Here is a 27,433-nt window from a genome sequence, read left to right on the forward strand (position 1 = left end):
AAAACAAAAGCAACAATACATTTTGCTCTTTTTTATTATTATTTTTTTTAGAGAAGGGTATTTTCTACCCAGCCTTTATATCCAACCGGATATATACGGTCATTGAGATAGGGAACTTAGTTCCACAAACAACTCAATCTAAAATTCACTAACTCTATAGGAGATTTGAACTCAGGATCTTTGGGTACTACTCAGTTCACTGTAAATACATTTTGCTCTTGGGATCAAAAATAGCATCACCAAGAAAAAGAATCAAGGAACATGTTACTGCACCTCCTGCTTAGTTACCACTATGTACACTTGAAACGCTCTCGAACAAAACATATATACACTCACACAGTAATAACAGGCAAATTCTCGCACTGCGGCGCTTGCATCCATCGTTGAAAGCTTTGAGAGCTTCAGTCAAGCTACGCGCCCCTCTCCCAGCTCTGCCTCGGCGAGCCGGACACGGAGCTCCTCCTTCCGCGTGCACCGCCGACGCGACGTACCTCCTCGCCGTCCTCAACCGCGGCGGCGGGCTTCGCGCTGTCGGCTTCGTCGGACGACGCCATCTTCTCGTCGTCCTTGGAAACAACAACGGCAGCTGCGGCTGCGGGCGCCGGCGCCTACGGGACGGTGTAGACGAAAGGCCCAGCGGGCACGTCGCCGCACGTCTGCAGGCTTCGAGCGCGGCGACGACATCGCGCATGTGTGGGCGGGACTTGGGCACGCTGTGGAGGCAGTGATACGCCACCATGGCGGCCTTGCTCGCCGCCTTGTCGGAGTATCCGCCCTCCAGGCTGGGGTACTTCACCCGCTCCGGCCGCGCTCAGTCCACGAGATTCTGCTCCCTCCCGCCCCGCCGCCCCGTCAGCAGCTCGGGCAGCACCACACGTCGCTCTTCGCCGTCAGGTGCCCCGTCAGGATGTACTCCGGCCCCGCGTACCCGTGGGTCCCCATGACGCGTGTCGTGACGTGGGTCGCGTCGCCCTGTGGGTCCCCCCTTGGCGAGCCCAAAGTCCGAGAGCTTCGCCGTGTAATCCTGCATCGCCAACATAGATAGAAAATCACTCCGTCAGCCACAACGTCATAATAGATAATCTCTCCCAACTAGCTAATGTGGAATTGTTGATTTGAACTTTTGTTTTGTATCGTGTCAGCTAGTCTATGTTTCTCTCTCTCTCTCTCTCTCTGTAATATAAACTAGATAATGTTCACGACTTCACGTGTGGTTTTGCTACGACAAAAAATAGTACTCGATGCTGACTGCCCTGGGCATGTGTGTTTTACGAATTAAATTTAAAAATATACTGTTCATTTAAAATTTTTTCTTAGGAGTATTCGAGATGCAAAATTTTTTACTGAAATTTAACCATTGTATGAAAATGACGTGGATATGATATCGCGGACGGTATCGCACGGTGAAAGTGCGAGACCGGGTCTGGCGGAATGGAAGAGCGATATTTTCCTAAAGCAATGAGCGATACCGATTTAATTACCGAACGGTCTTGTGCCATGCCGATTTAATTAGCGACTAATTATCCATTAATTAATTATTAATTAATCGCTAATCAAGATAATTAATCACTAATTATTATTAGTTAATTATTAATTAAGTAATTAATCACTAATCAAATCGAGCCGTTGGCCAGTATCGCTTTTTTATTTGCTCTTCCATTTCTTAAGACCGCGCGATACCGTCCGCGGTGTCATGCTCAAGTCATTTTCGCGCAACGATTGTGCGAGATCGATGGTATATTTTCGTAAAAAAATTTACATCCCAAAATTTTTTAAAAAATGATTAAATGAACATTATATTTTCAAATTTAATTATGTTTTACTCGTAGAAGGTTCCGTTTACTGTTTAGGTGGGTAATTAATTCGAGTCAAAGAGAGTGCTTAGCTTTGCAATTAATTGGTTAGCTTGGACAAACGCTTGACCTGTACAATTTTACTATTCTAGAGACTTTGTACCCTTTTTTTTTTTTTGACAAATTGACCCTTTTGGAAAACTTATTTCGAAACTAACCCCTACCAAAAACTTCAACCAAAAATAGTTTGTCACCTCAGCGCCAAACACATTGGCGCTGAGGCTGGCCGTGCCAGCGCCAACGGTCCTGGCGCTGATACCGTGCCACCGTGGCGGCCGGGCCGATCCCCCAGCTGACGTGGCAGCTACCTCAGCGCCAACCGCCCTGGCGCTGACCGTGGGAAGCTCAGCGCTAGCCCACCTGGCGCTGAGGTTGGACTTGGCCGCTTCGGCCAAGGTCCAGCCCAGCAAGCCTTCTGGATGGCTTGCGGGATGGGACCTCAGTGCTAGCCATAATGGCGCTGACCGTGGGAAGCTCAGCGCCAGCCCACCTAGCGCTGAGGCGGGACTTGGCCGCTTCGGCCAAGGTCTAGCCCAGCAAGCCTTCTGGATGGCTGGGCTGGGATCTCAGCGCCAGGTGCACTGGCGCTAAGGTTTGACATGTCAGCGCCATTTTACCTGGCGCTGAGGTCCCAGCCCTGCTAAACTTAGCAAAACTTTGCACACAACACAGGCAGACATCACATCACAAAAATTCACAGGCAGTAATATATCCAGAGAACCATACAGAACACACATCCATCCATCAATCCCAACATCATTCCATACATCCACAGAATCCATCAATACATCCATACATTAAGTCCATACATATAAGAGATAAAAACATCCCATCCATCCTTCCATCCATCCATACACAACACAAGCAAAAGTCGTAGTCCATACATCCATCGAACCATGCATCAAGTCCATCCATCAATCCATCCATCCATTGAACCATGCACTCACCTCCTCCTACCTCTAGTGCGAGGACGAGGCACGTCGGGGGTGTACCTCCAACCCTGCGAAGGAGCCCGCCGGCATCGTGGTCGAGACGGGCCGAGTTGCGAGAGATCCGGCTGTGACGACTCTGGTGCGTCCTCCAGCTGCGAGGGACCGAGCTCATCCGCCTCCTCTTCTTCGTCCCCCTCCTCTTCTTCCTCCTCATTCCCTTCTTCCTCCTCATCTCCTTCTTCCTCCGCCTCTTTGTCTTGCTCGCCCTCCTCGTCACCCACCTCCCCTTCTTCATCCCCCTCTTGGTGGGCATAAGCATGTTCGACCACATCAGTCGACCTGCAGCCGAGCCTTGCTGCCAACTTCCGACATCGCTGCCGTAGTCTTTGCATAAAAAATAATCCCTGTTAAGTTATCGCTTTTGGAAGAAAACACCGTAGTTTCATTTCTATTTCCAACGATTACCTGTAGGGCGTTGCGGAGGGTGCCGCCCTCTCCTTCTGAGCCAGGAGCCGTGCCTAGCGCCACTCCCGCGTCGTTGACGGTCCGCAAGAACTCTCGAGCCTATAGGATTGAAATGAAGTAAGTCACAACATTTATGGCGTTGAAATGAAGTAATATACATCATTAATGCTAGAAACTAACCACTCTGTCGTGAACAGGTCCCGTCTCGACCGTGGTACCTTGACGGGTACGAGTATTGTACTCGTTCTGCTCCTCAACATCCTCGGGGTCATCCGCTATGTCGGCTAGTGTCCAGGCCGGACGTAGGACATGACGGTAGGTCCTGTGGAGCCATGCCAAGTACAAGTCGAACTCCGTCCTATTGTGCTGACCCTGGTCTGGTACTCCATTCTCCTCGAACTTCTCCCATTGCGTGATATGATACTGATGGTAGTAAGCCCAATCAGTCACCTTCTTGTTCTTCCGACGGTCCACCCTGCACGTATGCAAAATGTCCAACTCAAATATTTAGTAAATGTTGAAGTGACTGATTGGGCAAGCAAAATAAATTCTTAAGTGAAATTACTAACTTCTGTAGGTCGATACTTGTGGAGAAACGGTGCGGGATTGTTTGAAGCCTCCCGAATTGCCGCATCACGCGGTGGCACATCTGGAACTCCACTGCATAGAAGCAGATCAGTGGGCACCCGTAGGGTCTTCAACGCATCCTCTATATGGCACATGGGATTTAGTTCTAGCTCGAGCACTTCCTGTGCCTCATATGGCATCCACACCACCTACAGCAACAAAAATAAAACACATTGAAGCACATTTAGTACTATATAGTAAGAAACCATCTTCATGTGTGATAGAACGGTGAATTGCTTACATGTTCTGGCTATAGGTAGTCCATCTCGTTTGTGTAGTGGTAGTAGGCCAAATTCCTGCGGCCTACTACTGGAGATGGGACCGATTCCCACAGGTGAGCTACAGTGGGATGTCGGTCGGCATCCTGGTGCGGCCAAGCCTGATGGGTCCTCCACATGGGCCGACCAACTGGAAGCCTCATCCACATCCAAACCTGCGTCACATACGTTAGCTTCCAACATGTTAGCAAGAAATTGAAATGTTACGAAACATAACATGCGTGAACTTACCTGTAGCAACCAAACACAGCCTGCTAGGTTCGCGTCCCCGCCTTGCCTTCGGCAAGCATCACATAGTTGCCGGTACAACTAGGCTAGGGCAGCAGACCCCCAGCTGAAGGTACCCGCCTCGTCCCAGTCCGCGAGCAACAGCAGCCACAACCAAGAAGCCATGTCTCCACCAGAGTCAGGGAACAGAATACTGCCGAAGATGTACAGGACGTACGCCCTGCAGTATCGCTGTACCGTGGCCTCGTCTGCCTCAGCGGGACACTGACCGAAGTTGGCTCGCAACCAACTCAAAGGAACCCCTGATGTCTTCGTCTGCCTCTGACCATCAGGTGCCACTGGAGGCTCCAGACCAAGGTACTCCTCGACCCTCTCCCTCCAGTTCCCCGACGCTGTGTCACCTGTGACCGGAAATTAAATGGAATCATTAGTAATTGCAAAAAAATTAACAAATGACCGTCGGTTGGCTGAGCCTTTGTATGCTTTGTCCATGTCGTTCTTGAACCTTCTTGTCCTTCTTCTTCCTCGTGTGTTGTTCTTCAATGACAAGTCGGGAACGAAGAACTCTCCATCATAACTTGGCCACTGTGATGGATCTAGGTAAGGTTCAAACCTAGGGGAGTACGAGTCCTGCACAGCCTTATTGGAAGCTTCATAACACATTCGGGGGGCCACCTCCACATCCAAACCTCGCAACTTACAAACGGTTATCATGTGGGAGCATGGCAAGTGATGGAGCTGAGGGAACTGACAACTACATGTGTTATCTCTCGCAACCACGATGTAGTGACGTCCACCCCATTGCACCCCAGCCGCCGTGACTCCGCCTTGCTCGCTGACCTCATACTTCATCGAAGGGAAATCAAAACATGCTGCTCTTTGCCCCAAGGTTCATCTTTGCTGCTCCTCCAACATGTCCTTAACTTTTGTGGGCCACTTCTTTCCACTCAGGATATCTACAGTTGCCTCTTTGTGTCTATCAACAAACCAACTATTGCACTTCAAAAATGTGTATGCCACAATAGCTGTAACCGGCAGTTTCCGAATGCCTCTCAATACATTATTGAAACTCTTGGCCATATTACTAGTCATGATGCTATGGCGACGCCCGTTGGTATCAAATGCTCTTGCCCATTTGACCTTAAGTGCCATATGGTCTTCTAGCCACTTCTTTGGCCTCTCTCCGACCACACCCAAGAGGCGTTTTATCTCATCTAGGAACAATGCTTTCTGATTTATTTGACATATGTGCTCAAGATCTTTCATCTGATCAGTCGTAGCTCCAGCTGTGTAGAAGTTAGCACAGAAGTGCCTCATGCACCACCTGTGGTGAATGGTTAGGTGATGAGGCATGCTGTGGTTGATGGAGTTCAAAATGCCAGGGTGTCTATCAGAAATTATACACACTTCTCTATTAGGATCGATCAGTTTGTGTCTCAACATGTTGATGAACCACTCCCAGTTGGGTGTATTCTCCTTCTCTACCAGAGCAAACGCCAAGGGAACAAGATGTAACCCGGCGTCGACCCTTATTGCCGTGAGCAATGTACCTTGGTATTTACTGGTTAAGAAAGTGCCATCAATTGCTAGCACCGGCCTCAAGTGCTTGAATGCTTCTATGGACTGGCCAAATATCCAATATGCACGTCCAAATACTCGCCTCTGTACTCCCTCCACCATCCTTGACTTCTCGGGGTGAGCCTCAACATGGAAATGCATGGTAGGGTTCTTTGCTTTGATGGCACGCATCAGTGTAGGCAAGCGAACATACGCCTCGTCCCAATCTCCCCAAATGACCTTCATAGCAACTTTCTTAGTACGCCATGCTTTGCCATACGTAGGCCGATAGTGCCATATTTGCTCAACTGCCTCCACAATCGCTGCTGGAGATAAAGTTGGCTCAGCTCGCACAAATGCCTGTAACCTATTTCCAATAAACCTCGAAGTAAGTTGCAAATGCTTGCCGATTACTTCCGCACTACAGCATGTGTGGTCTTCGCCCACCCTAGTCACCCGCCACCTATCTCCTCCACTCTTCCTTGCATTAATCTGCCATTTGCACTAGCGATCGAGACAAGCCACAGTATACTTTACTGACGCGTTAGATTTCTTCACATGGTACGGCCGGTGGACACGGATAGAATAACTCTGCAGCCATATTTTCAGATCATCCATCGATCGAAACTCCAACCCCTTCCTTGGTTCATCACACATTGGTTCGAAGGCACCGTCATACTGTGGATCCCCATCAGCAATTGCTAGCCCGGATCTGGTAAGATCCTCGAATTGTGTTATTTCCGGGTTTCTACCCACCAGTTTCACAAACACAGTTCTTTCATGCTCTGACATCTTACGCACTGGACGATCATCATCAGAGTCGGAAGCGGACTCATCCAATTCATCCTCTGTATCATACTCCAACTAGCCTGGGTTCAATCCACTGCGTATCATAGCCTCCTCACACTCCTCTCGGGTATAGAATTTCAGCCTAACCAACTCCCTTAGGCCCATACTTACATTCTTAGCATTCACTTCTTCCTCAGGCAACTCCACATCATCTCCTACCTCCCGACCATCCTCAACATCTCCTTCCTCTCTTACCGGCACATTCTCCTCCACATTAACTTCCTCCCTTAATGGCACATTGTCCTCTGCATGTACTTCCTCCCTTAATGGCACATTCTCCTCTGCATGTACTTCCTCCCTTACCGGGACATTCTCCTCCCTGACATCCACATCCGCCATATCATTTACTCCCTCGCCCCCCTCCACGTCTTCCTCAATCAATTCTTCCTTCCTACTACACCTCTCCAACAGTTCGTGAGAACTAATGGGTGATTCTATGAGTGGACTTTCATTAAGGTCTATAAGTTCTTTCTTCCCTATCCTACCATCTTTCTTCCATGCAAACACCTCAAGAGATTTGAAATGTGACCCCAATACTATATCTATATATGTTTGCCATTCAATCTCTCCATTCAAGTCTAACATAAACTTATGTGACATGACACCGCCGCCCACATCGTATCTCCCTTGCATACCAATCGACTCATCACTCCAATCCAATTCATGCTTGATGTGAGACATTAACTCCTCAAAGATAGGCTTCGCAAAAAACACTAATTGTCTAACTGTCATTCCCTCAAATTGGCTTCCATGTGTACTTTCTTCTACCACACAACCACCATAATGAAGCCGGACCAATCTATCCATCTACAATTTTTAACCCATGCATAAACATTAATTACTTGAAAATAATATGTAATTACCATTGCAATATCAGTACTTCAAAAGCTAACAACATGTCTAATTTTTCCAATAAATAAGTACCTTACTCAAATACTACACATTATTGATAAAAAAAAACTCTACTCCTACAAATTACCTACCCATCACCACACATCAACCCCTTTCAAACCCTCTCAATCACCACAAATCCATCCCACATCCTAGGCCATCACCACACATCCATCTCCCATCAAACCCTAGTGCATCACCAAACATCCATCCCAAATATATTTTATCAAATGTATCAACAACAACCAAATGGATAAAGATATGCCACCTCCACACTTCATCCCCACCCACATTATCCATCTAATAATCTGTCCTTAGCCAACTATTATCAAACCACGTCTACAACCAAAACAATGCAAAATATCCAATAAAACTTTGGGGAACTTAGGGTTTATAGAGGGGTTTACCTTCTCTTCCGATCCCCAACTCAATGCCGCACAAATCACCTTCGATTAGAGAGGTTTTTGGGGGGAGATTGGGCGAGGAGAACGCGGTGGCGACCGAACCCTAGGCGGGCGGCTGGGGAAAAACAGAGGAATAACTGGCTGGGGCGGCCTCGGCCGGGCTCTAAGTAGCCAAGGTCAGCGCCAAGTACGTTGGCGCTGAGGTTGGGCACCTCAGCGCCGAAGCGGTTGGCGCTGAGATAGCTGCCACATCGGCTGGGGGATCGGCCCGGCCGCCACGGTGGCACGAGGTCAGCGCCAGGACCGTTGGCGCTGACACGGCCAACCTCAGCGCCAATGTGTTTGGGCGCTGAGCCGACGGCCTATTTTTGGTTGAAGTTTTTGGCAGGGGTTAGTTTCGAAATAAGTTTTCCAAAAGGGTCAATTTGTCAAAAAAAAGGGGACTTTGTAGCCACAGTGCTCATAAAACAGGCTTTGCAACAAACCAATTGTGTAATCTGGCCGGCGATCGATCGACACCAAACCGTACGGTGGGACTTAAAAAAAAATAGTCGGCATGTGTTTAAATTGTAAGTCTCTAAATTATATACTCTCTCCATTCCAAAATATTTGATGCTGTTGACTTTTTTAAACATGTTTGACCGTTCGTCTTATTCAAATTTTTTTTTAATCTAGACTAATATAAAAAGCATGAGTTGTTAAGTGCAATTAACACCACTATTGCAATTAGCGCGGGATTAACCAGTCATTAGCACTTCCTCTTCCCAGTCGCACATCCCCACGTCGCCGCTATCCCCGCGCATGGTGGATGTAGACTAATATAAAAAGCACGAGTTATCAGGACAGGTTATCTGATTCGGCCGCCATCTCCCCGGCCGCGGCCACTATCAGCGAGAGCCACGCAGCATGGCTGCCTCCCCGCCGCGATGCCTCCTCATCGCTGCGGTTCCCTCCTCGCCGCGGTTCCTCGCTGGGCGCTGCTCTCTTGCTAGCCACATGTCAGGGAGAGGGGAGAAGGGAAAGGGAGGCACAGAGCCGGAAGAGATAGAAAGCAGAGAGGGTGAGCATCTACTGCGGTGACCCCTTCCCGTGCCGCTGGGAACGACTGCCTCGCTGGTTTGGCATCTGCCCCGGTGACTTGCAGTGCAGGGAAGAGAGAGAGAGAGAGAGGGGGATAGAGAGAAGAGGGATGACATATGTGGGCCACGTAGATCCCATCATTTTTTATTATTTTGTGTTAGAAACTAACATGTGGGTCCCACAAGTTTTATTATTTTTCCAGATCGAATTGCTACGTAAGTGCCACGTCAGACGAAGACTGAGTCAAACTAGCCATGTAGACGCCACGCTAATCAAAACCGCCATCTAAACCGCCGAGGGACCTCGTCTGTACTAGTTTTAATAGTTAAGGAACCTGATGTATCTGGTTTTCCGGTTGAAGGGACCTCTGATGAATTTATTCCAATACAAAATCTGAAAATTGGGCCCGCCCCTTCCTATAGTCAAATAAGAAAACCAGAGGGGTACTATGTTGATTGCATAATGTTCTTCAGTAATATATGTACTCATTCATGACGTTGTTTCCCCGCACATAAGGCCTATGACTGGTAATAAAACACCGATTCAGCTCTAGCAGTTACAATAGAAACCATGTTGTATTCTTGCTACTAACGCACTAGAAAGTAGCACATTTTTTATGTGCATTTATAGGTTATTTCAACACCAAAATTTACACCAACACACAGACTCAACTAGTACACAATGAAATCCGCATGACGCTTATTTGCATAGTTGCTCAAGGGAATGCTGAAACAAATGCAGAGAAACAAGTTCGATATGTGCAAGAACTAACGAGATTTATTTATTGGCAGTTGGCTCGGGAGATTTGGCGAGTTACCCCCGAGTTAGCTTCCCCTTTCAAAACCAGCAACTGTACATTCTCAGAGAGCCCAAGTCTTCAAGCACTTCAGATCCTTGCTGAACCTGTAAACTTGACAAGGCGAGACACTGATCGTCCTAACCTGATCTCCATAGTGCAGCTTGATACGTGAATTCTGGCTGCTGCTGGACCAAAGCAGAGCTTCATGGAGGCTACCTTCCTCCCACCTGATGTTGATGGTCACACCGCCTCGGGCCTTGAGACCTTTCACACAACCTTGAGGCCACTTGTCACGGGGTAAGGCAGGGAGTAAGTACAAGTCGCTCCCGGTGCTCTGTACCAGCATTTCTGACAGTGCAGCAGGGAATCTGTAATAGAACAATTAGGACATGCATAAACTGCATTAGAAAGTGAGCAGATGTAACTGTTACTTCCTCCGTTTCATAATGTAAGTCTTTCTAGCTTGCCCACATTCATATAGATGTTAACTGTTTCTCCCTGCCTTACATTCATATAGATGTAAGTCTTTCTAGACACATATATATTTAGATTCATTAACATCTATATAAATGTGGACAATGCTAGAAAGTCTTACATTATGAAACGGAGGGAGTATTAGGGCTCTTTATAGCCTGGCATAATTTTCTGGCAGTTTGTTTTAACTTCTAAGATGGCAGGTCAAAGAGAGATGTAATTCCATAATGTTTATGCATGGTTAGTAAGGTTCTAAATTATTGATGGAGCTAGATAATCAGGTTTACCCAAAATTTGCATCAATTTGGAAAGGTGGGTGTGCTGTGAACAGATTGCAGTATAGGCCTCCTTCCTTTTCAACCTCATGTTTTGGATCTACCAAAGTGATCAGCTGAAGAATCATTTTATATGCATGCTCACTGTTATGAAGATGGGCCCAAAGGGCCATCTTCCAGGAAGTGGACCACCCAGGACCTTCATCACCTAATCAGTGGATGACAAGTCAGATCTCATGGCAGAATAGACTGAATTGGAATTGTTCTTAAAACAGATGTTTGAGAAAGTCGTTGAATGTATACAAGGTAAAAGTTTCTAGCACTTCAAGTGTCAAGAAATCATTAATAACTATTAAAGACTGGTTTCCTATCCAACTGAAAAGTAAGATTAACATTACTTGAAAACTTGAATACGACTACACGAGAGAACATTTACTGTGTCACCAGATAATTCGATAGTTGAAACATGTTGTCCAAATGAATAAGGTGAGGAGCCTTTGCAAGTAGGATGTGAAAGTGCTTTATGACTTCAAACAGAACTATTCTAACGTTTAGTATTCCTAACGAACAAAGGCACTTAGCTTAAGTCTTTTCTCTTCTTTTAACTCTCTTCTTGAATTTTACTCCCTCCATCCACAAAAGTTAGATATATTTCGCATTTGAGTTTTCCAAATAAGTTGTTCATATTTGTAGTCTTTATGCATTTAAGACTTAAATGAAGAGATAAATTAAATATTTGATGAGAGCTATTGTTCATATTTGAAGTATTCATTATTCAATAGTCATTCTGAATCAGAGCTATTGGTTATTTCAATTCTCTGGGACAAATATATGCAGTTATCACAATTATATTGTGTACCCAACTGTTCCAAGTTATCTTTCTATGCATAAATCATTGAGCACCTGAGCTGATCAGGATGATCAGCGTCTGATTGAAGATGTATAACCTCATTGGAAATTTTTTCTAGTTCACTTGAAACAGTCGTGCCAACAAGTATGCCAGAAGAATTGCACAAAACTGTAAAATGATCACCAATATTAAATCAGGAGTTATTTGCTCTATATGGACCCGTCACAAAGAGAAGTTGATTATCAAGGCAAACCGAAATGACTGTGAGAGATGCAACAATTAGTTCCAATCTAACAAATATCCTATTTAAGGTGAAGACAATGAAAACTTGAGAAGGAGAAAAAACTAGAACTATGCACATTTTTATACAAACAGGTACCTCTTTTATAGAGACTATTTGCAACGGCTTTGCAAAGGTCAGGTGTTTTCTCAAGTGACATAGTATGTCCTGGATAAAGACCAAACAGGTGAGATACATGTCTGTGGTGAACTTCAGGATCCTGAAAATCCTGTGCCTGTCCACATAAAACAAGCATTCAGAAAATAACTGGATAGAAATACACAACTTCAGAGAGACAGAAAAGAATGATCATCAACTGACCCACTCCATGATTGTACCATCTCTTGCAACTTTTATTGGTGGGAGCCTTGGTATTGCCTTTCTGATTCTCTGAACCATGTCTGAGTCTGACTTTCCTAAAATCTGACAGCAAGAAAGGAAATACCTTAAATCCATTAGTATTCAAACAAATGCGCTTGACTGAATGAAAACAAAGCTATTGATAGTATAATATAGTTACGGCTTTATGATTCATTCATGATGAACTAATCTGCCTATTCAAGAAAACGCTAAGAGGTGAAAAGGCTTACATCTGAAGACATAAGAACAGCTGAGAAAACTTCTCTTATAATTGACATGTCCATAGTTGTTGAGTAGCTCACGCAGGCCTTCCTACCATCTGGAGCAATGAAATAATGCTCTGGAGAAGTGGAAGGATTGGTCTCCAAATAATCTCCATTTCCTTCAATCAACCAGTCCAACAGAAATGATGCAGACCCTTCCAAAAGGGGATATGCTGTTTTCTCCAAAAATTGCTGCAAATAAAGAATTGAATATATTAAGTATTAGCTGATGTAATCTTGGTGCTATTGATGTAGCATGAATATTCTGACAATGTCAAATAGAAGGCGTGTTGCAGCTTGTGAAAAAATGATCAGTGTGGATCCCATCTAATCTTGACAACAAGACCAGGAGAATATCTGTCAATTGCACACACAGAGGAAAGGATAAAACAAACCAGACATAGCAAGTATCTATAACCATAGAGGATATTCTAGTGCTTCTTCTAGTATATTGTTAAAGTAATTTGCATGTTACGTTACTCTTGAACATATTAAATTTTCTGTAGCTAGGTGATGCATATGCTCAACCTGGTACCAAAGCAGAAACCTTTGGTGTAAAGTGTTAACGGATTTCTCTTGATGCCTTACCAAAAGAAATCAACACATCTTTGCAGTGCTCTAGGAATAGATTGTAGGCAGTGCTTAGGCGCCTATTGGGTACTAAGCGCTGGGTGGTTATCGCAATTTGGCATTAGGCGGTTGACCTGAATGGGGCTCTGCCTCTGATCTCTGCCCTGCCTGTTGTGTGCTTTCTTGTTCTCTTTACTTACCATCTAGGCAATCCTAGGCAGTAGACACTAGCTCTGCCGGCCATCTAATGTCTGTCACCTTCTTGGCATCTTTCAGAACAATCATGTCTACTTTGTTTGGCCTAAACACACTTTCTTTCTGTTCAGAGAAAATCGATCCTGGCATGCCAGCAAGAATGCATCTTACAAAAATACATTATAACAGTGGATGATGCTTCCCAATTGATATGCAGCGAGGTAAATTGAATATCAACCAGAGTTTATCAACCCAAATGGTCATGATTCTGCAACCGACATATCTTACTTTGAAGTATCAGTATACACAATCCAAAATGTTATACAGGAAAGTAATGCATGCCATTTAGGACTGGAATTATTTGTCTATGTAATTACTCACTTTGTCCATCGTATAACTGTAATGCTCCCACAGGTGTGTGGCAAGCCATGGCCCACCCATTGGCCATAAGGCCCACATAGGGTCACCAGCATCTGGTGATGTTTTAGCCCACAGGTCAGTCACTTGATGACTGACCCAACCGCTAGCTTCATAATTTACCTGTCAGGGAAAAATATCATCACAGCAGATGTGGAAAAGGGAGATTTCGACTCAAAAAAGTTCCCAGAAAAAGGAAATTCCAAACCATGCATTGAGCCCACTTGTAACAGGTAAACTACATTTTGCACCAGGTAGAGTGTACCTTGTTTCACTCTGCACCAGTTTAGTACGTATATTCACTTTACACAAGGGTATATTGAAATAGGTTTCACTTTGCACAAATTTGCACCATATAATTAAAGGGAAATATTGCAAAATATGAATAAAACTTATGAAACTTCTTGAAGTTAGATCATGTTCAAAGTTTATTCAAATTTTTCAAAATTTGATGAAAATTCAATTGGTTTGATGATGTATCCAGGTGCTAAATGAAATTTATTGAATACAACCTGGTGTAAAGTGAAATTATGTGTTAAACCTGGTACAAAGCGAATAAGGTGCACTTTACCATGTGCGAAGTGCAATTTACATATGACATAAAAATTAGTCGAAGAACATTTCATAGAAAATGTGGTACACATAATAAATAGAATTGTTTGAATGGAACAGCAAAAAGTTGCAAGAAGATTCATGGACACGTTTTTAAGGATAAAATGCTTGGGTTCTAGGCTGTAATGTTTTATGAGAATGGATGGGACACCCACTTAAGGAGTTTACATGCATTCCAGGTGCAAGATTAACCAGATATTATTGCTTTCGATGTAATGTAGAATTTTCTCGTTACTAACTGCCAGGGGTCGATCACGGAGAGGTCAACAGTGTCATGCCAACACATTGTAGCTATCATGGATATGAATTAGAAGTGGTGACTTGCAATATCTTCATGAGCATTGACTTGGATTTAGACAGTAAACTACATGGTATTGGGGTCACTTCCCCAATCCTTATATGCTGGATCTGCCCATGTTAATAATTTTGTTACATCTTTTACGATAAATATCATTACTTTATTTTTGCAATTCTTTTATCCTTGCTAACTGTTGAAAGGAAAATACATCAAAATTCAATGTTGAATTCAGAGTACAGTGTCATGTAATCCAAATATAGTGAATTGCAAGGGAAATGAATTGCACAAATTCTCTAAAATCCAAATATAGTGATATAACCAAGTCAAGCATCCATCAGATGTGGTATAAGGTCAAACTGGTTTACTACAGAGATGAAAGACACGGGAAATCAAAATATAGACATACATCACCAAATAAGTGGTCATATTTCAACCTGCTTCACTTTTAAAGCTATAAACTCTTCCATTAATCTGTAAAAGAAAAAAAATCCTAGACTTTCTTTTACTTAAAGAAAATAAAGGATATATATCACTTCTCCTGGTGGGCCAGATTATATACACATAAAATTGAACATAGATATTTCATGAGCTACAATCATATAACAACATGACTACGGTTTTAAGGTATTATAATTGCATAGATGATATTACAAGTTTTACGGTTCAAAAACAAAAGAAAACATCTAGGTTCTTCATAGGTAGGAATCTATACATACAAAAAAAAAATGTTTCAAACTTTTTACAAAACGCTGATGTGGCACAGTATGATTGAATCTTGATTTTCTATAACTTCCAACTAATTAAATCAAACAGTTGAGAGCTTTGCTACTAATAATTTTGTAAGAACTTTTTTAGTATGTTAGAACTGCTCAAGATAGGAGTTAGTGTTGTTTAGCGATAAAACTTTTGGTAGTTTCGTTAACTGTGAGCTTACTTTTGCTGTCTTAGCTCCATTAACTGAAAGAGATCCAATGAAGTCGAATAGTGGTTCTTGGCATTCGCTAAGGTTGCAAGGAAGTGCCGGCCAATAATTCATTTGTAGATTTATATTTGGATGGGGAGCTGCACTGAAAAAGGAAATAGATAAATCTCAATAGTGAAAACATGACTTCAATCAAATATACTTGCAAATGACTGAAGTATAATATATATTTAGTGTTAAGAAGTCAACGTTCACTTGTACAGAAGGCAAGAGTCAGCACTAGCCACTAGCTACTATAAAGTTTTTGGTCAATCGACCAATATATATGTCTTCCCACAGAAAAAAAAAAAGCTAAGACCTATATATATGTCATTTAGTTGATAAATTTTCAAATAAACCGTTTTTAAAAAATATCATTGGAAAAAAAAATCTGAAAATTGAAGTAATACGACCTAAAAATTATATGGAACATTTGGAGAAAATGTGCACATTTCTCTCGAGTTTCTTCATGTGCCGTCAGTTACTATTATACACTAGTAGTAGAGGAACTCAATATATGTGTGTGCGTGCGTGCATGTATTATAATATGCTAGTAGAATAATATATACAAGTAATATGATTAGCCACCGCGTAAGAACAATATTGTTTAAGCATGTAACAACAGCATCATGTAACAACAGAGCAAAATGAAAGCAGCTGAAAATAGTAAAAGTGAAGGAAACAAAGAAGGCGTTTAACTTCTAACTGCAAGTGAGATGAACTTCTATATGACTGCTTTGAAACATATGATCATGCAGCAATAGGTTACATATTAGAGTTACTACACTTCACAAAAACTGGCAATAGCAATCCAATCAACAAATGTGTGGGGATCTGATGGACAGAATTCAACAAAGTGTGACCCAAAATAAAATTCAGAATTGGCAAAAACATGTGGTAAAAGTTGACTTCCTCATGCTGCAGCTACTATATTTTTTTCTTTCTTTTGTTTGCACTAAAAGTAAAAGAATACTATTATTTGAAGATAGTAATAACAAGAGAAGACAAATGATTATGTTATTATGAAATCATACTCCCATGGTGGTGAAGTTTCATCATTCCATATTCCTTGAAGATTGGAAATCTGGGTTCCAGGCCTTGAGCAAGAAATGAGTAGATAACGACCAAATTGGAACAGGAGTTCCACCAGAGAAGGATCTTCATCGTCTCTAAAACTTAGAATTCTGTCTACGGTAGGCTTGCCTGAATTATTAAACCCCTGAAATCTTGAGCACTCTACCATCTGTACAGCATAATCAGATACAGAGGTTTCCTGTAAGCTATTCTCAGGTAAATTAACTAAACCATTCCCTCCAAGGGCATCATTAGCGTCTCGTGAAAGTTGCAAGGAAACTCGCTGGAAAAGATTCTGGTAATCATCCACGTGATAAGCTTTTAGCTGTGAATATGACATGTTCCTTGCCACAGTTAGTGTTGTCAGAGCAGATGCAGTTGGATCCAGTTTAGATTCCGAAGGATTGACAAATGGCCCTTCAAATGAAGTAGCAGCTGCAAGGAGCAACACAGCTGAGTCGGCACCAACAAGTTTCAGCATCTTATCATTTAATATTTCCACAGTGCCATTGGAACCACTCATCTGCAGATAGAGAATAGCAGAAAACTTAATTCCAACGGGATGATCAGAGGCATTGCCATATTCTGTGGGCCTTTCTCCTGGGCAATAACCTTCCATTATTATTTCGTTTGCATTTGTTACACGAATCTGGTGGTTCAATGGAGTAGTCAAAGACACTGTAAAGGAGACATTTCCAGGTTTATCTGCAGATATTTTAGTCACGATGACTTGATGTGGATTTGATGAGAAGTGTTCCCTTGAGTGGACCACCTCACCAATGGTGTAAGAGACATTAACAGTTGCTGTTCGAAGATCTAGGTTTCTTTTATAATTTGTGTCCTCCACGTGTTCATCAAAGGCCAGATCAATATCACCAAGAGGCTGGTATACCTTCATTTAAAACATAAGTAATCTACGATCAACATGAATATATCAATCTTATATTCTTATTGACCAAATAATCCAATGTGTACCTGTGTTTGGTCACCAGATAGGCCATAAGCAACAGCTGTGGCTTTAGCATACTGTCCCCTGTTAACAAGGTCCCTTACTTTAGAAAGAACTGCAGGTGCTTTTGGGTTTGTATAATTACCAGGTCCACCCGTCCATAGAGTGTCATCTGCACCAACAGGTTTAATATGAAGAAATAAGCTCTATGAACAGGCTTACAGATGCTATTTACAAGAAATCCAACAAAGTGGATGCTTGCATCAGTGAACAAGAAGTCAAAAGGAGCAGTACAAAAATCATCTAACTATAGTTTGGAACACATGCAAGATTCGGATCTGTGTTCACTACCAGTTTCATTCACTGCAATGATGAATACTGGCATAACCAGATCAGCAAAGACAATTCACATGAAAATGATTTGGTTAGCAGTTCAACTATTCAAGTGCATACTAGTCAAAGCACAACCTTTGATGATGCATTCAATAATTTGTACCCAACTTGAGTTTTCTGTTGGAAATTAATCACTCAAATCTCTCTCAAGCATTCATCACAAACACACTTGATGAGGCTGCTAATCTCTGGATACACACATGGAGAAAAACAGCATACAAATACAAAAATGGACGCGACGCCTATCACAACCCATGTCCTTTTCTATTCACATTTTTCAACTGAAACCAAGTACAAATAAATGCAATGGGCAAGTGGGCAACTGAAGCCATGTCTCATCTGCATGCCGTACATGCCACATAGACTGTATGAAAGCTCTTTATTTATATTGGCACTAGGATTAACATAAGGAAGGGCGGATCCTCAATGAAATGATGGAAGAATTCGAATTCACATATTCAATGGTATGGTCAAACATACTGCAGAAATCAATGGGGCGCCTGAAGAGTAGGGCATGTCAAATACACCCTCATCTTCTAGCTGTCTAGCACTAGAAGAAAAAAAAGAATATCGTAAATCTAATTCAGGCGCATCACAAGCAAAATCACTCAAGGTTACAATTGGCTCATGTTACATTTTATTCTTGAAACATCTTATTGAGTTCAAAATTAAAATATTTCAAACCATATTCAAGAATGGTATGTAAAAATGGTAGACCTATGGAAATACAAAAAGTAAAAATCATGAAAGAAAAATAAAGTTGAAATTGTCAACACTACATTCTGAAATCGTCGTACACCTTGCTCTTTCACAAAGTCAGTCAACAATCCCCAATCCATTCCCAGACTTTAAATAGCAATATTTCTGTAGGAGACCTTGAAAAACTATATTTCTGTCTGATTATATTTGATTAATCCGGTAATTGTACACCTTGAGCTGAAAAACTATTGGCTATGTGTTCTTATCAGCGCAATAGCAAATCATGCGATAAGAACATGTAGCCAACAGTTCTATAGTAAATTTCAACCATCTTCACAGTAAAGCAATGAATTTGATTAATCCAGTAGCCTCTCTTTTTTTCTGGGACAAATGACTACTTTTGTTTCTGGCACTTTGCCGATTGGCCTAGGAGTAACCTGCTAAGTATCATGGTTTTTTAATTTAGCTCAAAACTTTTCCTACTTAAGTGAAAAAATCATATGGAAACACAGTTTTAGCAGGCAAGAGCCAGTGTGCAGACCCAAAAGTTAAAAATAAAGAAGATAATCATTGGATGCATGTCGGTAACCAACCATGCCTATGGCACCTAATTTTAGTTCGCACAAGTACAATTCGACTTATTCCAAAGCAACATTCCCATTGAACCTATATATCCAATCCTATGATGATAATGCATCAACAATTCAACATTCAATCGTCCATGACTCATCCGCACGGAATGGAGAGCGAAAACCACCAAAACAAACATCACATATCCACATCCTCCATGTAACCTCCACCGGCGCATCCTTCTCGAACAGAAAATCACCAGCCCCAAATTAAACAGTTCATGAGTGAATCACCCCCAATTGTTGAGCCAAACCAAAGCAGCAGCAGCAGCAGAAGCATCATCCGTGGATGAGCTAGGGATGAAGGGGGGGGGGGGGGGGAATCGAGCTACTCACGGTTGAGCTGTAGCTTCTCGGATGCGACGCCGCCCCACACCAGGGCGCCGAGGCTGCCGTTCCCGATGGGCGCCGCGTCCGTGAAGTACCTCGACGGCGACGCAAACACCACCTCCAGCGGCCGCGCCTCCTCCAAAGCCGTCGGCCACCCCGCCGCCGCCGCCACGGCCTCCGCCTCCGCCGGCCGCCGCACCCACACCCACTCGCCGTCGCCGTCCATCGGGAACGAGCCGAGCCGAGCCGACTAGCCGACGAGCCCCCGCAGCCTGTAGCGGCGGAGCAAACGGCCACAAGTTATAAAAAGGAAAAAAAATAAATAAAAATAAGGGAATGGAGTGAAGTGTTCGCCAACAGGTTTGAGAACAGACAACCTCATGTGTGTTACCAACATTATAATATGGCCACGTTAACTTCACCCTAAACTTTCAACTTTCCATCACATCCAAAATCTTTTTACACACATAAACTTCTAACTTTTTTTAGGAACTAAACACACCCTATGATGACTTCATCCTACTGGTCCGCTCAGATGTCTATGACAAGCTGGTCCCACCGCGCTATGGCCCACGTGGAAGTTGGAGTACAAGACCGATCTTGTGAACTTAGGTACTGTTTACATACTACCCTAAAATTTTTCGTCCTATCACATCGAACGTTTGAACAGCAGCATAAAGTATTAAATATAGGCTAAAAGAATAACTAGGGGCCTGTTTAGTTAGTGAAATGAAAATTTTTGGGTGTCACATCGGATGTTTGACTGGATATCGGAAGGGGTTTTCGGACACGAATGAAAAAACTAATTTCATAACTTGCCGGGAAACCGCGAGATAAATCTTTGAGCCTAATTAACCCGTCATTAGCACATGTGGGTTACTGTAGCACTTATAGCTTCATCTCGCGATTTACATACAAACTGTGCTATTAGTTTTTCTTTTTATCTATATTTAATTCTCCATATATGTATCCAAAGATTCGATGTGATGTTTTTGAAAAAAGTTTTTGGTGAACTAAACAGGGCCTAATTATACAGATTGCGACTAATTTGCGAGACGAATCTTTTAAGCCTAATTGCTCCATGATTTGACAATGTGGTGCTACAGTAAATATTTGCTAATGACGGATTAATTAGGCTTAAAAAATTCGTCTTACGGTTTACCGACGGATTCTGTAATTATTTTTTTATTAGTGCCCGAACACTTTATGCGACACCCTATATAATACCCGATGTGACACACCAAAACTTTACACTTCTGATCTAAACACCCCTTAACCTTTGGCCTTTGGGCAATATAGGAGGTACTTTCCTCCGTTTCTTGAATATAAATCTTTTTACATTTGTAAATATATAGACTTTTAGTTTGTTTAGAAAATATGATGGTTGAGCGAAAGATTCCATTTAGGTCTTAAATTTAAACTGCTCCATCCTTTTCTAGGTATATGATTGGTTGAGAATGTCTAAGTATTAAAATAAATGCTCTGGATACAAATTTAACTATTATAAATGTTTTTATTTAGCAACCAGGAAGTAGTTTGTAACCAAGGTGTGTGCTACGTAGTATGTGTAGCCCAGGCAGCTACTTTTAGCTTTGTAGGTAATGTATTAGTTAAATTTGTATTTCATCCGTTATCCAAATACATAGCCAGAAATGTATATATTTTACGATGGAGAGAGTAAATTATTGGAGTAAATAGCACGCAGTATAGCAACTTGGCCAGTGTGTGCAATTTAATTAGAATGACGCAATTGAAGTATGTTTATACAAATCAGAGCAAGTACATTGATAAAATTATTACTTAAGAATTGAATGTGTATGGGAAAAATACTCGAAAATGTTAAGTTGTTGCATTATTTTTCAAGTTATTTTATCATAATCACACCCACATTACAAGTTGGTGCACTCGTATACTCACTTGTTATGTTCTTACACTAAATTACACTCATCTATCAAGTTGTTGCACTAGAACGCTTACTTCTCAAGTTTCTTTTATTAAATTGTACTCACCTGTCAAGTTGGTACATGTAATTTACTTAAATTGTTATATTTGTACATGTCATGATTTGAATATAGACAAGCACACTAGTAATGGGTTTCTAGGTGTCAAGCATTTCATTTAGGAAAAAAGGGTATCAAAATATTTCGATTGACCATGCAAGGAAATTCATTATACAGCATGAAAAAAAAATATTAAGTTACTTAGACATTACCCCTCCGTCCCAAAATATAAGAGATTTTGTTTGAATGAGATATATACTAGTAATGCAAATCTGAAAAGGAAATATGTCCAGATTCGTAGTATTAGGATATGTCCTATCCAACCAAAATACCTTATAATTTGGGACGGAGAGAGTAGTCATCATCATGCAATGCAATATAAAAAATAGGCAAAATTGGTTATATAGCATTGAAAGTTCATGTTTTTGGTTTTATAGCACCGAAAAATACCAGTTCACTTTAATAGCACCCAAAGTTCACCCCGTTCCCATTTTTAACACTTCCGTCAATTCTCGATTGTTTTCCGTCCACCTCGATCGCTACGGACCCAGCCACGCACATGATATGACGTCTCTAACCCTCATTGCCATGCATTCTACTTGTACTCGTGAGGGGTAGAAACATCATATCGCGTGCATGGCTAGGTCAATAACGATCTAAGGCAGATGGAAAACGATCGAGAATTGACGGAAGTGTGAAAATGGGAATGGGTGAACTTTGGGTGTTCTTAAAGTGAACTGGTAACTTTCGGTGCTGTAAAACTAAAACGTGAACTTTTGATGCTATATAACCAATTTTGCCTAAAAAATAATTGAATAAAACACAGTCAAAATTCTAGTTGATTTGTTTTCTGTTATGCATGAAAGCATCTAATTCTTCTTTCGTCCCTGGGACGAGAGAAGGAATGCAGAGGCAGTGGACACTCGGTTCAGAGTCCGTCTCTGTATTGAAGGTGTCCCTATGCATGCAAGATCAGAAGCAACAGTAGAAAAGCTTATTGGTCCAAAGAGCTCAGTGCATTATGTGGAGGAGTACTCTCGACGTCACAACTACAACAGGACTTTTGATGTTTGGGTTTGGACGCCTGACCCGAGCTCCATCCCCAAGGCGTCACGCTTCACCATCACCCACCCTGACGTAGAAGGAGAGCCGGTGGACACCCCTTTCCCCGACCTCGAGCCGGAGCAGCCAGCACCATGGGACACGAAGAAAGGACTCACTTACCCAGTTATCATTCATGTTGATTCAGTTCAAGACTTGGTGGCGCGCCTTTGCAGGGGCTATCAGTGGCGTTATGGTGAGGCCGATGATGTGGCTAGAGCAAGGATGGTGTCTCGTCCGCTAGGAGCTTGCAAGACCCTTCCTGCACCGGAAAGGCGTTCAGATGATGAAGATGATCATGGTGACCACTGCTCAAGAAGAAGGCACAGAAGCAGATCCCTATGGGATCGTTTGGGTGGCCGCCGATCTAGCAGAAGCAGGGAACCAGTTCAAGGAGGACGACGAACTTTCACTGAAGAAAACAGAGGCCGACAGAGGGCATGTGAAGAAGGAGACAGTAGGGGCTTCAGCAGGCACCTCTCTCGCTCGATCGAGCCAGGAGAAACAAGAATTAGAAGACAATCAGTGTCAGCAGTTCAGCGCTCCTCAGAGAATCATGCTCCTCTGCAGTCCAACAAGAACTCGACAAAGGTCGGCTCCCCCTACAAGTCTCTTTCAAGCAATAGAAGCAAGAGCCCGGATGCAGGCTCCGCTCCATCTCTCCCCTCTCCTACTGTCCCAGTTGCCTCACCTGATTTAGCCCCTCTAATGCAGGTTTCGGGTGCTGTCCTAGATATCCTAGAGAAGCACCTAGACCTCATGATCCATGAAGCTGAAATGGCACATGCAATGTATTCTCCAGATACTACACTTCCACGTCTGTTTCCCCTGTTTTCATTCTTTCTGGTGCAGGGCAAGAAACACAGGCTTTGCCAGTTTGAGGAGAGCAGCAGGTTGATGCCTTCATTGCAGACCTCTCCACTCCACTCCAGCAGCCCTTGCTCCCGGCGCCTGGCGAAAAACAGCGACGCCTTTGCCGCAACAAGGTGACGATTTCAGTGCAGCGCCAAAGTGCACGGCTTGCAACAAAAGCTAGACAAAACTCAAAGTTTGAATCCTTTGCGCAAGAAATTCTTGCAAATAAATTTGGTGTCCTAGATGATAACAAGAGACTTGATGCTCGTATAAAATCTCTCTACTTGCAACAGTACAAGAAGCCGCTCTCCCCGGCTGCTATGAAGACCATCGTAGCCCTGGTAGAGAAAGGAGGTTGCAAGGCGGTTCGGCTCAGGGAGGGAAGAAGGCGGTGGTAGCGCCGGTGTAAGCACCAGCGCCAAAGTACCGGGTGATTGTTCGAGCCGATGAAAAGGAAAAGAAGTTTGTGTAAAGCTCAGGTCGAGAAGATCTCTGTCCAAGTCATCTCCATTGGAAGCTCTTAGTACAGTACAAGTCTCTATGTGTTTCTGCCACCTTTGATGGTTGTGTTTCAGAGACAATTGTCTATGCCTTCCTTCTACAATCTACTGTCTTGCACCTGAATGTATCTCTAAAGGCGTCTTTTGCTTATGTCTCAGAAATCTGTTTTCATCCTGAACTGGAATGTACGTGGGCTCAACAACCCGGCGAAGAAGGATAATGTTAAATTGCTAGTAGATCAAATGAAAGCTTCAATTGTGTGTCTTCAGGAAACTAAACTAGATGATGTCTCAGACTCTATGGTGTTGAGAACTCTAATAGGTTGTTTTGTCCGAAGCTATGCTTACCTCCCAGTGGATGGCTCAAGAGGGGGAATTTTGCTTGCCTATGATGACAACTATTTTTCCATCTCTGATATTACCCTTAGGCAATATAGCCTATCAGCCACAATTATGATGAAGGAGGAAATCCTAGCTTGGTCAATCACAGTTGTCTATGACCCTTAACTAGAAGAGCAGAAGGTCCAATTTCTGAATAAGATTCAGGATCTACAACCAAACATGCATCCAGCGTGGTTAATTATTGGAGACTTTAATCTAATCTACAAAGCCACACAAAAATAATGACCGTCTTAACAGAAGAATGATGCAACATTTCAAAGGCACCATTGATCGTCTGGGAATCAAGGAGCTAAACCTATCTGGTCGTCGCTTTACCTGGACAAAAGAAGGAAGAAATCCAGTCCAAACAAAGATTGATAGAGCTTTTTCATACACCTGATTGGGATTTAATGTTTGATTCTTCTCATATGTCGGCTCTATCTTCCTCAAGCTCTGATCATGCACCGTTTTTCATTGTTGGCTCTGAGCCTAGAGAAGTAAATAAGAGCTTTCGTTTTGAATCGTTTTGGCTCAAGTTGCCGGATTTCATGGAGGTAACTGCACAATCCTGGAATAGACCAATTGGTGCTACCAATCCACTAGCAAAATTTCATCTAAAGCTTTGTCGCCTAGGAAGGGATCTCAAGAGGTGGAGCAGAACTCATGTTGGAGACATTAAACTTCGGTTAGCAATTGCAAATGAAGTTATTTTTCAACTCGAGGTAGCCCAAGAATCCAGAATTTTGTCAGATGAGGAATATCAGTTGCGAAAAGATCTAAAGTTGAAGGTTCTTGGCTTGGCTAGCATGGAAAAAAATCACAATACGACAACGCTCTCGTTTAACATGGCTAAAAACGAGGGATGTTAATTCGAAATTCTTCCATTTAAAAGCTAACTCTAGGAGAAGAAAGAATTACATTCATTCACTAGAAACTCCATCTGGATTGGCTGTTACAAAGGATCAAAAAATGATTGAGCTAAACAGATTTTTCAATCTCAGATTGGGAGTGCCGAGTACAAGGTTGAACAGACTAAATTGGGCAAGGATAAACCTTCCATCAGTTGATCTGTCAGAGTTGGAAGCAGATTTTGATGAAGAGGAGATTAAGGATGCAATCTTAAACCTAGTGCCGGAAAAGGCCCCTGGGCCGGATGGCTTTACCGGTGCTTTCTTCAAGTGTGCATGGGAAATTATAAAGACAGACCTCTTGATGGCAATTACTCATTTTGGGAATCTCCACTCACACAGACTGCAAGACCTGAACTCGGCAGATATCTGTCCGATCCCCAAAAAAGAGGAAGTCCGCAGCCTGGAAGACTACAGGCCAATTAGTCTCATTCATAGTTTCGCTAAACTCATCTCAAAGATGCTAGCTAACAGATTAGCTCCCAAGCTCAATGAGTTGGTCTCACAAAATCAGAGTGCTTTTATTAGGAAGAGAGCAATCCATGATAATTTCCTGTACACTCAAAATATGGTTAAACAGTTAAACAGGAAAAAGAAAGCTTCCCTCTTAATCAAAGTGGACATCTCAAGAGCTTTTGATTCAGTTAATTGGGCCTACCTTTTAGAAACTCTTCAACATTTTGGATTTGGACAGAAATGGATTAACTGGATTGCTAATCTCTTGGGCAGTTCCTCTTCTAGAATCTTGTTGAATGGCATACCAGGAGATCATATTTTCCATGCAAGAGGACTAAGACAAGGAGATCCTTTATCCCCGATGCTATTCATACTGGTGATGGAGCCGCTTCATCAGATAATAAAGGCAGCAGAGGATGCAAACATAATTTCCAATCTATGTCAGCGACAAGGACGCTTCTGTTGTTCTTTGTATGCTGACGATGTAGCCCTGTTTGCGCTCCCAATGGAAGATGAACTAATAGCCTTGAAGAGGATTCTACTTTTTTTCGCTCAAATTAGTGGCCTGCACACCAATATGAGTAAAACTAAGATTTATCCAATCTCATGCTCTGATATAGATTTGGATAACATTCTGACCTTCTTCCCTGGAAACAAAAAGAATTTCCCCTGCAAATACCTTGGGTTGCCTCTGCACACCAGAAAATTGAACAAGATTGATTTGCAACCTTTAGTGGACAAGATTGGATCAAGGATCCCTGGTTGGAAAGGTAGATTTTTCACTTCGGCGGGTAGAGAAGTCTTGGTAAAATCAACTCTATCGGCAACACCAATCTATCATCTTACAATCCTCCCCCAAAATAAATGGCTTTATAAAAGGATCGATTGTTTCAGAAGGGCTTTTCTTTGGAAGGGAGATGATCCAGAGAAGGTAAATGGGGGAAACTGTCTCCTAAACTGGAATTATGTTTGCAGACCAAAAGATTTGGGCGGAATTGGAATTTTAAATCTAGAAAAATTTGCAAGAGCTCTCAGATTGCGATGGCTTTGGTTTGAGTGGAAAGAAGATTCAAAACCTTGGATTAACATGCAGACGCCGTGTGATGAAATTGATAGAGCTCTCTTTAGAGCAGGCACCTCTATCTTGATTGGAAATGGGAAGAAGATTAAGTTCTGGAAAGATAACTGGTTGGATGGAAGATCGCCCAAGGAGCTGGCGCCATTAATTTACTGACTGGCAAAGAGAAAGTCGAATTGCCTAAAGATGGACTTGGAGAATAATCACTGGTTAAGTCTGCTGAATCAGATTACTTCTCTAGAAGAGATTGATGAACTGATTCAGTTAGGGTCTCAATTGCAAAATGTAACACTCTTACAAGATTGCCCTGATGACATCTCGTGGAAATGGACGGACAATGGTCAATACTCAGCAAAGAGTGCATACTTAGCACAATTTCAAGGGTATATCACCCATGCTCCTTTCAAACCAATTTGGACAACACAGGTTGAACCGAAACAGAGGTTTTTTGGTTGGATCTTACTTCATCAAAGGGCTCTAACTACAGAAAATCTATTCAAAAGACGTTAGCCATGTGATTGGATCTGTTGCCTTTGTACAAGCGCTTTTGAAGATAATTGTC

General features: G+C 42.6%; 1 protein-coding gene and 2 pseudogenes across 1 annotated transcript; 1 reads left to right on the top strand and 2 right to left on the bottom strand.

Moving 5' to 3' along the window:
• LOC127753180 (serine/threonine-protein kinase RIPK-like) lies at positions 1-1,073 on the bottom strand (annotated as a pseudogene).
• Positions 1,074-9,556: 8,483 nt separating this feature from the next.
• On the bottom strand, positions 9,557-19,928 carry LOC127786404 (alpha-L-fucosidase 2-like). Its single transcript, XM_052313809.1, has 10 exons — positions 19,599-19,928; positions 17,568-17,713; positions 16,553-17,484; positions 15,492-15,624; positions 13,612-13,770; positions 12,433-12,657; positions 12,164-12,265; positions 11,942-12,077; positions 10,725-10,920; positions 9,557-10,331 (listed from the first exon to the last, which is right to left on the bottom strand). The coding sequence occupies exons 1-10, from the start codon at positions 19,816-19,818 to the stop codon at positions 10,025-10,027; spliced, it is 2,556 nt and encodes an 851-aa protein (XP_052169769.1). The 5' UTR covers positions 19,819-19,928; the 3' UTR covers positions 9,557-10,024.
• A 2,624-nt stretch (positions 19,929-22,552) lies between these two features.
• LOC127785817 (uncharacterized) lies at positions 22,553-23,946 on the top strand (annotated as a pseudogene).
• Positions 23,947-27,433: the final 3,487 nt, after the last annotated feature.

The sequence above is a fragment of the Oryza glaberrima genome, chromosome 10 (assembly GCF_000147395.1).
Source record: "Oryza glaberrima chromosome 10, OglaRS2, whole genome shotgun sequence".
In the NCBI taxonomy this organism is placed as follows: domain Eukaryota; kingdom Viridiplantae; phylum Streptophyta; class Magnoliopsida; order Poales; family Poaceae; genus Oryza; species Oryza glaberrima.